Source organism: Lissotriton helveticus, chromosome 11 (assembly GCF_964261635.1).
Source record: "Lissotriton helveticus chromosome 11, aLisHel1.1, whole genome shotgun sequence".
In the NCBI taxonomy this organism is placed as follows: domain Eukaryota; kingdom Metazoa; phylum Chordata; class Amphibia; order Caudata; family Salamandridae; genus Lissotriton; species Lissotriton helveticus.
Window position 1 is genome coordinate 13,883,685 of NC_136072.1, and position 15,052 is coordinate 13,898,736.

At 41.0% G+C, this 15,052-nt stretch overlaps 1 protein-coding gene across 1 annotated transcript in view; it reads right to left on the reverse strand.

Moving 5' to 3' along the window:
• Positions 1 to 10,937, reverse strand: part of LOC144792100 (putative cation-transporting ATPase 13A4) — a 307,439-nt gene extending 296,502 nt beyond the window's left edge. The window contains exons 1-2 of the mRNA XM_078666970.1: positions 10,905 to 10,937; positions 10,576 to 10,749 (exon numbers count right to left, since the gene is read on the reverse strand). Of these exons, the coding sequence (XP_078523096.1) occupies positions 10,576 to 10,749; positions 10,905 to 10,937 (207 nt within the window). The remainder of the gene's footprint in view (positions 1 to 10,575; positions 10,750 to 10,904) is intronic.
• Positions 10,938 to 15,052: the final 4,115 nt, after the last annotated feature.

Genomic DNA, 15,052 nt, shown 5'->3' on the forward strand with positions numbered 1-15,052 from the left:
CCCCCAGACCAGTGGGATTCTCCAAGGGCCAGTGAGGATGGACCCCTTACTTCCTCTAAGGACCAATTGAATGAAGATCTGTACTTCTGTGTCCCAGCAGGAGGGCAGGAGCACCAGAGAGAATGGAAAGGAGGAAAGCTGTCAAGGAATGTGCCCCTTTGGAGGTGAGAGCGTCTGCTACATCTGCTCCTGTTGGTTAGAGCTCGCCACCAGCATAAAAAAGGACTTTTGACCACCTTTGAAAATGGAAGACTAGGGGTTTTGCAGTGTTCTTAGATATTACCTCCAGGGTGGGCAATACTGGATGGTCAGCATGAGGTTTAATTAATAATTTCAAGGGAGGAGTGTTCCACTCTTTGTCCTTGGGGATCCCCATCTCCCCCGGGGCCAGCATAAAGAACATTTTTGGGTCAGGAACCCCAGTCCAGGGTCCCCCAGCAAAGGAAAGGGCTGAGAGTGCCCCCTCTATCCCATACATGTATCTGTGGGTCAGAGGCCACACAGCAGGCTGGGTCTTGTCCACATTGAGCACAAGTGGGAAAAGAAGGCCATGCTGACCCGATGTGGGATTAGGGAGGTGGCTGAGTTTGAGGAGGCTGGTCAGGGTGTCAGGGCCTTGCTCCACCCCCACAGCCCCCGTCACTCCTGTTACTTTGGGAGTGTCTCAGGTGGGACCAGACACCTCAGGATGAAGAGGAAAAACACCAAGGAAAAAGGCAGAAGGGATCCTGACCACAATGGAGACCCACTGTTAAAATATTCAGTGCCCCTAGCTGCCTCAAAGGATGCACATTTCCATATTGTTCTTCTTCTTGTGGTCACCTCAGGAGGGCAGGAGCACCACCAACAAGGAAGTGCTGCAGGGGCAGCTAGAGTTGCAGCACCCCCCAGAACACAATTTAAAAGTGACTCACGTCCTAACATTTGGGAACCCCGAGGATTTTTGCATATTTTTAAAGCACTCTCGAGTTTGAAGCTGTTGCTCTTCAGCTCGGAGTGCAGCCATCTCAGAGGGCTGGTTCTCTGGCTGCATTTTATGAGGCCTGAAAGTATAAAAAAATGATACAGCCACATAGTTTATTTTCAGTACTTTATTATTCATTACACTGACAATGATTTTTTGATCAATGTGGAAATGCGTTTTGACATTAAGGATTGTATTGACACGTGATTAATGACTGTAGTGAAATGTTGATGAGTTTCGACAATTGCTTTGTGGTGTACTTTTGATATTGCCAATAAGCTTACTTTATACATTGTGAAGACCCTTGATAATGGTAATAGGCTTGTTGTTTTTAAAGTGATAACCTCCCTATGGCACCTATTAGGATGCACCCCTGAGGTGGAGGGACCGTCCGCAGGGGCAGCGGCGGTCCCTCCGGTGGAATTAGGATGTGACCTCCAACCTGGCGGTCACATGCCGTATATTTTACATTGCGGCGGGTGCTGCTTTAAGCAGCACCCGCCGCAAAGTTAAAAATGCACGATATGCTAGACACCGCCACCATATTAGAGCTTTTCCGCCACGGTCGGAAGTCGACCGCGGCAGAAAAGTGGCGGACGGTTTTCCCGTCCGCCGATGACCCCCAGCCATCCTAATGTGGCGGGGGTCTTTTCAATTACCACAGCGGTGAATCCGCACGCCGGCCCGGAGGATGCGGATTCACCGCAATCCTAATCAACTCCTATATTTTGATGTCACTCTAGTATAGGTAGGGGGTAGTGGGATTTTCGAGATCATGACCCCTTAGGGATCAAATTTGATTGCAGAATGTCATCTAAGGTATTTTCAATCGCCCTGATGTGTTTATTTGCAAACTAATGTGTAGTATTTAGTAGTATGTGTATAATAAATGAACTGACTGGATATTTATTTTGGCCAGCAAATGGTAATTACTAGCTCACAACACCTCCCATGAGTAGGCCTTGGAATGTTACACTACCCTGTAAGAATCAAAAAAGACAATGGGGTGCTTGGTAAGGGGAAATTGCAGTTCTAATATTTGAGTAGGTACAACATCCTGCACAACCAATAATAACCCAATATCCTACAACATTTAAATAAATCATCTATTAATAAAACACAAATCATAAGATAAAATTATGAATATTTATAGTTAGAATAACAAACCCCTAGTATTTAAAAATATTAAAATAATATGCATAGACAATAGTAAAAACATCCAAATAAATATAATAATAACTATATAAATGAGAGTAATTTTTAAAATTCAATCACAAAGAACTATCTTTTTTTAAATTCTTGTAAAATAAAACCTGACCCACAGAAGGGTAAAGGGTTGGACTTGAAGGGGTGACATTTAAGAGTCCCATTACAAACCCAATTACTCCCAATAAAAAAAATGCATTAACAAATGCTAAACTTTTAATGTATTACCAAATCAAAGACAAAAAAATAATAATACATAATTAATTTTAATATAATGATGGTGAGGATGTGGGGTAACAGCCAGAGCTGCCAAATTTAGAACTGGAGAACCAGGTTCTAGTCTCAGTGTTGGCTCAACATCCTGTGATTCTGGGTAGTTCACTTAATCTCCCTCTGCCTACAAAAATAAATGTATCCTAGTATAATGTAATGTAACTGCTGCTCGTGTAAAACTCTTTAATGCCTTTGGGTTGAGTTTGCTACATAAAACTTCAATATATATATTAATAACATTTTGCAATACAAAAACTAAAAAGAACTCAATACAAAAACTAAAAAGAACTCAACAAAATAATAACAAATGATATGTTCAACTATATTTAATAACAATATAAAATATTTATAAACAAAATGACATTCTTACCTGGAGTATTCTGCCCCACGACATTTCTGACATCACAATATTTTTGAGACAAAATTTGCATCAATCTATATTTCCATAACACGCCTGTTGGATTTTTTCATAATGGTCTTATATTTTCCTATATATTGTCTTTGACCCCTTTGTTGAAAAAAAAACATATGGGTAAAAACAATGTAGGTATCACAGCTATACACCTCCAAGACATATTTAACTGGAAATACTTTCTCCTGTCTTTGTTACCTTTAAAAACACCCTCTTCAAGGTCCTCTACAGAAAGGGAGTGTTGACCAGGATGAGAGGCCATGGTGGAGGCAATCACTGTGCCTGAGAAACTTTATTCCAGCAGCAATTATTAGACTCAAGATAGGAGGAGCAGTGGCCTCACCTATTTGAAGCTTGGCATCCCCACCAGAAACTATTGCTTATTTAAAGACAGGGTGTGAAGTTGTCAGTGCCCCTCACCAGTTTAGGGTTATCTTCTGTGTAAAACACAAAAAACCGCCAGTGGACCCACACTACACAAAACCGACAAAAGAAATAAATGGTATTTGTAATTAAGTCTGGGTGGAGCTGGCGTAGTGCCTCTGTGCGGAGTTCCACGGAGCTGGAAAAAGCCTCAGTGAAACTCCACTCCCTCCTCCTTCATAACTAATTATATATTTTTTTTTAAAGGCACTTATTTGCTGTGGCTGCTTCCTCCTCTCCGTGGCCGCTCTCCTTCCTCGTCTTCTCTGTCTGTTTCTATTGGAGACCCCTATGTTGTACGTCTGGCACATATGCAAGTGCACGAGCAAGATGTACAACCTAGTAGTTTAAAATAGACAAGGACAGTGAGGACGAGGAAGGAGAGTGGCCACGGTGAGCAGGAGGCAGCCACAGCAGGTAAGTGCCTTTTTCAAAAAAATTACAATTAATTAGGGAGGATGGAGGGGCTGGCTAACTCCTCTCCACCACGGAGTCAGAGTTTTCCTAAACTCCGAGTTCGCAACGGAGCGCAGAGTAGTCAAAACTCTGTAAACTCTGCTGGCGGAGCAGAGTTACCCACCCGGGGTTGCTTGTAATATGGCGGATGATATATCTGTCATGTTTGTGAAGGAGTAACCTATCCGCCAAACTCCAAATCTGGGTCAATGTATTTAATTGGGGGTAAGGGAAGATTAGAGCCTCAAAAACAGTTAGGGATCAGAACATAAGGAATTATTTTTTTTAATAACATCTCAATCTTTATTCCATCAACAACAATTGTCACCTCTGGTTAGATAACCGTCTATTGGTATTAGAACCTACCATTACTGCATATGTGCACACGGAAGACAGAAGGGATTAGAACTGAGCAAAAATAATGCTTAGCATAATTCTCCAGGGGCTGTAAAAAAATATCTTGAGGAACACAATCACAAGCTTTCAGCTACTAAACAAAAACCTCCAGAAACAAAACCTACTGCAGGACAGTGACAACTCTGGTAAACTTTCCATGTAAGGCAAAACCCTTGTGCTTCAGTATTTTGTGACCACAAAAAACACAAAGCTCCAGGGTGCATGAGCTTCTTGTAGGTTGTGCCTCTTTTAAGATTAGTTTGAAGAGGATTTTGTTTTGGGGTGCATTTCTATCTGATTTGGTCAGTGGCGATTGATAGTGGTACTGCTAATGCTCGAGAATTAAGTAATTCATTACCAGATATAAGGTAATACAATTACTCCTGAGATTAAGTATTTATTATCAGATAAGGTTTTGCTCCAGTGTCAACTCTGCAAAGTGGATATTACCACCAAGAAGCAGTATGCTGGTAGAGGAGCCCGGAGCACCAGTCTGTGGAACCAGTTGAAGCTAAACCTTGAGATTCTTAACACTCAATGCACATAAATGGGCATGACTATAGAATACCAAATAATGGCTCCAGTGAATGCTCCCACTACAAGATCCTGGTCATCCTCAGCATGAGCAGGTTCCTTCCCTCCAATCGCTCCAAGACCAACAGCCCAACTCACATCAATCCAATCCACACATTGTAAACTGAAATCCTCACCCACATTAAAGTGCATGCTTCTAAACTGCCGGTCAGCAGCCAAGCACGCCACTGAAGTAGTTGGGACTATCGTTCTCCATGAAATCAACTTATGCTTCCTGACTGAAACCTGGCTAAACAACCGCTCCTCAGCCATTATCAACCTTCCTACCCCTCGGGTTTCTCAATCATTCTTCGAAACCACAAAAACAATACTGGTGGTGTACCAGCTCTCATAAACAAAAAGGACCTCTGCATAAAACCCTTCCACACAATTGAATACTCAATTTTTGTATACCTAGGAGTTGATGTCCTCTCTGAAAACTCTAATCCCATCAAACTCCACATCATCTATCACCCCCAGGTGAAAAGCAATTATTTCTTGAAGCACTGGCAGGCCTTATAACACTACATCAATCAATCAATCAATTGTTTATAAAGCATGATCATTCACCCGTGAGTGTCTCAAGGCACTAAACTCCATGAAGGTTTCCACAGACCTAGGAACCCAAACTTGCACCTGAATGATGCCAACTAGATAACAGCACAAGACCTATCCACCCTCCTTGAACTGAAAGTTCTAACTCAACACTGTAAAAAACAAACCCACAATAAAGGTTCTACCCTTGATGCAATCATCTCCAACCACAATGGCATATCTCTCCACTTTATCGTTCCCTTCAAATGAACCGACCACCACCCAATTCTTTTCGACCTCAACATCCTACTATAACACAAAAATTACTGAACTGCTTGACACCATCGCTCTCCTAAACTCAGAAAATCAAGAAGCATCCCCACCAGATCCTGGTTCAACTCACACCTTATCAAGGAGAGACGACAACTTAGACTGATTGAAAGAAACTGGAAAAAACCCTCACTAGCGCATCGCTCTCAAAAAACACATCAGCTGAAAAAAACTTCTTTATTCTGAACCCAGCTGGACTGGTCAATAAACAGAGCCAAGGACCTCTTCAATATCATCATACACCAAACTTCCTTGATCCCCAAATATCCTATTGATAGTGCCAGCAAGCACTGTAAAGAGTTCTCTAAATTCTTCTCCAACAAAATAACAAAAATTTAACTCTAGCTGGACCCTCTTACCCCTGTCGTACTACTAAAGCAAACCCTCTCCCAAATATGCGCCCCTGGACCTCCCAACTCCCCCCGTGCAGAGAACCCAAACCCACTATCACCAATCACTTACATCTAAAAAACTACACAACGTAGTCCAACTTTGAAACCATCTCTGAAAAGTAAGTCCTCAAAATACTATCATGCTTTAAGCCATCCTCCCACCTTTCCAAACTTTTTCCTTCCTGATTTGTCAAACATCTCAGACACATCATCTCTCCAACTTGGACCAAAATCATCGACTCCTCCCTATCCAGCAGCTATATTCCAGGTTCTCTTAAACTCTGCCAAATCATACCCCTTCTCAAAAAGGATGTCACACAAGGCAGTGACCTCAAGAGTTACAGATCTATAACCAACCTCCCTCTCCTTGCCAAAACTATGGAAAATGTGTGCTCTCTCAGCTAAACAAGCAGATCAAAAAATTCAACTTACGTGACACCTTCCAATCTGGATTCGGGAAGGCTGCAGTACGGAGACCACAATCCTGAACATCATTGATGATCTGCATAGATTCCGTGATGATGGCGATGCCTGTCTCCTAATCCTCTTAGACCTCTCATCGTCCTTTGATACCATCAACCACAACTTTCTTCTAAACACCCTCTCACAACATGCTGGGATCATTGGTACTGCCTGCAATGGTTTGCATCATACTTAAATGAAAGATCCCACCTAATCGAGATAAATAATTCCAGCCTAATCAGTGGGGTGGCCAAATTCCTAGGCTGTGCCTGGCTGAGGAGGATGAAACTTTCTAGGACGATTCCAGCACAGGCTGTGGAACTGCCGTTTGCCTTTTGCCACCATGTAATAATGTGTATTTCGCCTTTTTATGATAAACCATTTTTAACCGCAAATTTAATATATGACCAATTTGTCTATCAATGCATGTACTATGTTTTATATATGGACTTTGCTATATATCGTACCTTGGTAAATATTGTGTCATGTTTTTAACGGGAGAAGTTCTTTCCCTTCACCCTTTTTTTAAAAAAAAACACTTTTATACTTTTATGATATTGTATATCGAATAAAGTTATACAACAAGTAAAAAAAAATAATTCCACATTACCAGTGGCACTAGTCAAACAAGAAATTCCCCAAGGCTCAATCCTACCTCCTACCTTGCTGAAACTCTACATGAAACCGCTTACTGGGATCTTAAAACAAGGCAAGATACGCTACCAACTTTAAGCTAATGACACCCAAATCTGCATGTTATATTATGGTTCTGATGTGGGGAGGGAGTAGATTACAATCTTTTGCAGTTGAAGTCATACATTTTCACCCCACCCCCTAATTTGCGAGCCTAAATCTGTTGACCACCAATTGCTGAGCACCCATAGATCAGAGATTTCTCCCCAGTCAATACCATTTAAAGGAATGCTGCAGAAAGTCAGGGCCACATGGGCCAGGCATAGGGCCTTCAATGTATTATGTTGCCTGACAGGAAACCAGTAGAGCTTAGTGACGATCTGTGCAATGTGTCTTGTGTGTAGGGATGTGTGCCAACAGGGATCTGGCAGCACATTCTATAATACCTGTTACCCGTTTAGATGTTTAATGCTGCATATTAAGAAAATGGCATTTCAATAATCTAATGTGGCTAAAACTAAATCCGTAATGAAAGTTTTTGGGGAACTTAAAAGAATGAAACAAAATACTTTTTTTAAGCATCCTGAGTTTTAAACAAGCAGAAGATGTAATTGTGTAGCCAGTAGCCCAAATGTCAGCTTGTTATCCATAACACACCAAGTATTTTCACCTTCCTCACTGAAGCCAGAAGGGTGCCTGTTTCCTCAGCCCACCACGATGGGTACCACAGGGAAGTGTTAGTTCCAAACCAGATGACTTCTGTGTTCCCCTAGTTGAGTTGCAATTAATATTATTCCATCCACTTTGCAATTGCTTTCATATAGTCATAGAAGTTTGCACCCGCAAAATTATGGGGAAGGACAGAGTGACAACAATTTGGGTGTTATCTGCATTAGAGGTACGATCCATACCAAATGATCTTTTCAATACTGCCAGTGGTTTAACCATTCATCAAAATCTTGTCACCTATAGACCTAAATACCTTGCTCTCTCTGATACAAACCTGGCTGACCAACAACCGCCTAAAGCTCAACCCCAACAATACTGAAATTTTGCTTATCCAGCCAAACATTAGTCTGCTTCCTATTCATAACTGGCTTGAGAACATAATGGCACTGAGCTGTAAACTATTCACCTCCAATTCACTTAAATCTCTTAGGATCACTCTCGACAAGAACCACAACATGGAAGACCACATCAGCGCCTCAGCAAAAAGCACATCCTACACACTAAAACACTTTAAAAGAGTAGACTATTTATCCTCCTCCATGAATTGAAGAAAGTCCCACAATCCTAGACCTCTCCAAACCGCACTATGGCAACGTAACAATCAACAGCACCCTAAAGATCCGCCCCCTACCAATGAAGTCCATACTCAACACAGCAGCGAGACTTGTCTCTAGAGAGAAATTGAAGCAAGATATATTGAAAACCACTTGCATAACCACCAAAGCCATCTATTCTGGACAGCTAAACCTAACTCACCAACAAACCATAAAGATTAGTCTAAAAGAGACCCCAACGAAGCTTCTGATTCCACTCAAATTCTCGACTAACAAATCACTCGCCTTCTCATTCTCCAGGAACTCTTCCAGAATTTTTAATGCCCTTCCAAAAGAAGTATGTGACAACCGATCCTACCTACACCTCAGGAAAAACCTCAGACGTTTCTCTACAAATACTCAAACAGTTCCCCCTAAATCAAATCTTCCAAACAAGCTACACATGCCGTCCTTGGAATAAGCTATCCTACCTGACCCACGATGCTATGCCTCATGCCACAATCACTTTTAAATACCTCAGAACTATATTGGCAATCCTCTCCTTCCCCATTGTAAATTTCACCCATTATAAAATGCGTGTGTGCTACCTATATTATATCTCCTGTATCCATCCTATTGTTTTATATCTACTGTAATCACTATTGATGCATCCCTTGCAAACCGGTCTGATGCCATCGGGCCAAGTTTGTACTATAGTAACTTGATCTAAATAAATAAATAAATAAACCTATCCATTAAGAAACATGTTTACCTCCTGTATTCCTTCATTTAGAATTTTATGTAAAGCCTTGGCACTCTGAAATTAACAATTAACAAATTGTGACACAGAATATTTTGCAAAAATAACCTTAAATAAATAAATATATTTCTGCTTTTTTGCTTGTATGTTCAATATTTTGAGTAACATTTGCTAATTTTAGCTTAGTTCTGATTTTATTTTCTTAAATAAGAGTAAACACACAAATGCATAACCTAATGGTCTTTTGAAGTTCCCATAAATTTCCTTTCCAGGACACCAGTGAGAATTTTATTTAGCTTTGCTTTATGTTATATCCCTCAGGGATGATTGAAGGTTTGGCAGCTGCGCGTCCAGTCGCTGGTTTGGCAGAACAGACACCTTCACTGCTCCATGGCAATCATTTTTCCCCTAATAAGGTATTCTACCTTTACTACACTAGAAGCCATGCCAGATAAAAAAGAAAATAAGTAAATAAGTGATTAGTTGGTTCTGGTGATTTTGAAGGCCCCTTGTTTTGGATGGCGGTGGTGGAGGGAGGGCGGAGAAGGTGAGGGTGGCATGTGCTGCTGCCAGTGTTTATACTCATCAGTTGGCCATCGTCAGTAAATCTGGTCAGTACTTCTAACATATCAATGCATGCACAGTACACAACTCAATCACACACTGATTCACTCCACCTCTCCCATAACAACTTTTGGATGTCAAATCCCTTAGGCACTTGCAGCCAATCCATTCATATTTCCCAATCATTCAAAAGAGCACTTGCTTTCCTGCAAGACCCTCCTTGACCTGGTCCTCAAGACTGAGTGCAAAGGGCCACCATAAGTATGTTAAATGTTGCCTAATGCCCCTTTAATGGACATAGGGCAGGCCTATCACAAAACCAACTCTCATCCACCACAGCACTTGACATGGTCACTCAAATTGTGGAATCTCATCCATTCCATATTATTCATTATATTACAAACATGATGGTGAGCACCAGGATGTGTGAATGTACCACTGGACCCCTGATGCTATTAGATCCTTACACAAAGACTCTTAACACATGCCTTGTTTACCATGGTTTCTTCATCCAACCTCTGTGAGTTGTCTAAGATCCATGGCTCAACATCACTGCTCTTCATAAAGATAAACACTTAATCATTCAACTAGACAGGTCACACTTTTACCAGCACACACTGCAGTTCTTGAAGGAGCTGACCATGTCCCTGTCCTCACAACTATAAGTGGGTCACCCTTAAGGTATGCCCAATCATCTCCAGCCAGCTGTAACCTGTGGCTGCCAATGTAAACATCCTTTATTGGCTCCAGCTGGTGCAGGACACACCAAACAGACTAGACTGAGATAGACATAGTAAAATGTTGTTCTTACAAATTCTGAATATGTTTCACACCTAGGTGAATCATCTACAAAGCCGCCACCAAGTTTTTAAAAGCCACCTCACCTCTCATCCCAACAATTTAGAAATTAGTGTTTAAGATGAAAACAAACATACTGTGGTTCGAAGTAAAATAACTTCAGCTTCTTCCAAGGTGCAGGGGGTGCAGTGAGCCCAGACATCCCACTCCGTCTTCCAATAGAAGAGCAGCTTCAGGAACCCCAGAGAGAAGAGGTACCCAAGGAGGCAGGCGATGCTGCGGCACGTCTGTGTCCTGAAGCCGAAGAGCTCCTAAGGATGAAAAATAAGGGATACTGAAGCAAAACCAAAGCAAGTTTTAAACATTATGTGATAAAACTATGGATTATTGTTGGTGATGAACTCTCAAACAGGATAGCAGAATTATCTTGCCCAAAGTGCACAGATCAATCAGATTAGGAACTCACAACTTGGAAGAGTAGGTTGTACTCCTCATACATGCTTGGGCAGCTTTCATATATAATTCTATAAATGTAAGGCATTAAAGGTGTTCACAATTGTCATGAAATAACCACAATCGAAGAAAGGAGTTTCCTTGTGCCACAAAGAGAGTTCATTTGATTAATAATGTTGTTTGCAGGCGAAACACACACTAGGACTGTGGCCTCTTGACAAATGACAAAGAATGCAGAGGTAATGGACTTGCGTTTGGAAGATCCAGGTAGGTGAAGGTTTGGGGATGCACAAGAGGTCCAGTCATTTTCTGACCAGAGCTGCAACTTGTACATAAATCCAATGGCTGAACAATGAAGGATGAACTGGAAGCTCTTTCTATGTTCATGAGTGAGAAGAAGAGAAAGAGTCAGAGGAGGATCAATGACTCCTGATTGGTCATAGCAGCTCTTTTTTGCATTAATAAATGGAAGACTGGTTGAGGAAAGCTCAATGTGCAATGCAAGCCAATTAAATTGAACCTGTCTGACCACTAACAGCCATCCCTAACTGAGCAACAGCATCCATCATGCCAACAAGCAGTGTAGGTGCATGGGAGAAAAGATATTCCATTGAAGAAGCCAGCCAAACTAGGATCCTCTCTAAACTAAAGCTTAGCTTTCCAGATCTGGCAAAGTTGGCTTTCTAATTTACTTCAGGCCATTGTACCTATGCTGTCTCCTCTTGATGCCCTCTACTCTTCTCTTTGAGCCACAATGTACAAGGTGTAGTAGGTGCACAGCCTATGAGTACAGGGTAATGAAGGTGTCCAAACGCTATGCAAAGGTAAGTTATTGAATCATACACCCTATCTGATCAAGGTTCTAACCTTGCTGGAAATGTTAGGTAGGACTGATATTGGATCGCTCTTGCTGAAACTGGTCAATACATTGACTCTTTTAACATTTTCACAGGACAAACAGTTTGAAACTGTCACCAAAGTGGAGATTGCCAAAAAGGGCTAGATGTGGGGAAGTGGTTCTAGATTAATTTTGTCAGAATCTCATCTGATTTCATTATTGTGTCTAAAAAAAATTGCTCCATTGGAGCTAATATTAGAAAGCCTATAAGAAATGTTTTCTAAGATATTCTGACAGACGGCAAACCCTGTTTGCATGACGCTAAAGTCGCCTTTTGGGAATCTCAGTTTGCTAGGATCAGTCAAATAATGACCCTGTCAGCATCCACTGACACCATGTACCACACTGGTCATTTCACATCTAACAGCACCTTCGGTATATTCTACTAGAATCCTGCTCTGTATCCGTGAAGCACTGATTTGAATCAGCGTTTGGTGTTCAACCAGTTTGGAGGTCAAAGTTAGTAAAACCTGTGACAGATTAGCCTATGAAACTAGCAAGCATACACAACAAAAACTATCCTGCTTCATCAGTCAGAGGAACCTCAGTTTCTATGAGAATCTGAATGGTGTTCAGGGCTCTTAAATTAAATAATTTACTCCCACTGAATGGTGTCATTGAAACTTCACTAGACGCCACAATGCAATGACTGATTTCTCTGGAGAGATTTGTCATCTGAAAAAACCTTGATGTGCCTTGGAAGCTTTTTCAAGGGGGAACTGCTGATCCGTCTAGGTGTGGAAGTTCAGTCGAAGAGCCACGTCTTGAGGTCCTTCCTGAATTGCGCCAATGACGCAGATGGCCTGATTGTGGAGGAGCAGGGTGTTTCAGGTCTTAGCCGCGAGGTAGGAGAAGGATCTTTCTCTGGTTCTGGTCTTGTGGATCCATGGAACGAAGGCCAGGGCGAGTTGGGCGGAACGGAGTTGTCTGGCTGGTGTGTGGAAACCTAAGCGGTGGTTCAGATATTATGGTACTGCATTATGGAGTGCCTTGCATGCATGTGTGAGGAGCTTAAAGGTGATTCTGTGGTTGATTGGGAGCCAGTAGAGTTGTCAGAGGTTTTTGGGCATGTGGCTGCGGCGGGAGATGGCGAGGACCAGTCGGGCTGCAGCGTTATGGATGTTCTTTAGTTTCCTGAGCTGTTTCTGGGTGACACTGGAGTAGAGTGTGTTGCCATAGTCATCTCTTCTAGTGATGAGTTAATTGGGGGACCCTCCTTCTGGATTCTGTGGGGAGCCATCTGAAAATCTTTTGACGCAGGCGGAGTGTGTGGAAATAGGATGAGGATACTGCGTTGATTTGGTGTTTCATTGAGAGCAAGGAGTCCAGTGTGATGCTGAGGTTGCGTGCGTGGTCTGAAGGGGTGGGAGGGGTTCCTAGCGCTGCGGGCCACCAGGAGTCATCCCAGCCTGAACGAGTGGGTCCCAGGATGAGTACTTCGGTCTTTTCCTTGGTGAGCTTGAGGCAGCTGTTTTTCATCCAGTTAGCGACGACCTTCATTCTGTTTGAAAGTTGATTCTGGTGGCTGCGAGTTCATTGGTGATCAGCTGAGGGTCGGCAGTGTAGGAGAAGATATTGAGTCTGTGGCTTCTGAAATTGGCTGAAAGGGAGGACATGTAGATGTTGAAGCGGGTGTGGTTGAGGGAGGAGCTGTGGGGTACTCAGTAGCTGATCTCTGCAGGCTCTGGTAGGAACCGGGGTAGTGTGGCTCACTGTGTTCGGCCAGTTAGGAAGGAGTGAATCCAGTCCAGGGCTTTGTAGTGGATGTCAGTGTCATGGAGTTTCATGATTAGGGTGCGGTGGGAGACAACGTTGTAGCCGGTCCAGTAGGATGAGGGCAGTGGTTTTGGCCCGGTCGAGGATGGAGCGGATGTCATCATTGGCGGCGAGGACCGTGGTCTCGGTGCTGTGGTTACATCACCTTCCAAGCAGTAATTCTTGAGGTTGTCTATGCCTGTATGTATTTGGGTAGTGATATGCTGTGAACCTAGCTGGGGGCCACTGGGCTTGATTAAAGTGAAAAGTTCTATGTCACAAATATGTGCCAAATACTTAATTAAATCATAACAAAGTTTTGGCGCATCTGACTTAATAGTAACCCCTAGTGATTATTAGTTATTAATATGCAACGTAAAATGTAACTTTAAAAAACGAATATTTTACACTATGAACATAAATATTTATCAATATAAAAAGTATCAGTAGTTAACAATTAAATATAACTTAATTATAAGTAATTTACTTTTCACACATACCCCACCAAAACACACAATACACTCCTAAAATGTAACTTATTAAAAATGAATTACGCAATTATCATAATTAGTAATCAATGTAATAATCATTTTCAATTAATTAATCTCAATTAATAATTAATCTCAATTAAAATGTTATTATAACTTACTTATAATTACTTATAAATACTTTACTTCCCACCCTATGCCCCTACAAAACCCACAACCCACACAAAAAATGTAATTGCACAATTTACATAACTATCAATAAAATCATTATTATTAATAAAAAGTTAAATATTAATAGCTTATAATTAATTTACCTCCCACCCTGTACCCCTATAAACCTCACAACCTGCACATAAAATAAAAAATACAAAATGTTATTAAACAATTAGCATAATTAATTATCGATTAAATAAATGCAATTCATTAACATCTAATTATTAATTAATTACATTTCAATTATTCCCCACCATGTACCCCTATAAACCCTAAAACCTGCTCCTGCTCCTAAAATGAAAAAAATATGGAAAGGTGCAATTAACATAATTAATTACCATTTGAATAAATATTATTAATTAAAAACGAATTATTGATTTGTTATAGATAAACTATTTCCCACCCTTTACCCCTATAAACACACAACCCACTACAGTACTAAAAATCTGAAAAAATAATTTAATTACATTTCATAACTACTAAAAATGTACTATAGCTTGTATATATTCCAAAACATAAACAATAAATGTAAACACAAATCACATCATACACATTTAAAATCTAAGCTAAAATACATAGCAATAATAAAAAACTATAGTATAAACACCTATATTTTTGTAAACGATATTATTGACTTCAATATTTTAAAAATTGATATTATTTACCTTAAAATCGATATTCTTGACAACGATATTCTTGAAGATATTTCCATATCTCGTATTTTGGAAACAATATTTTGGTATGACGATATTTTAACTTTGATATTTTGACTGAATACCGGGCAAAATGCACTCTTGCATTCAAAAA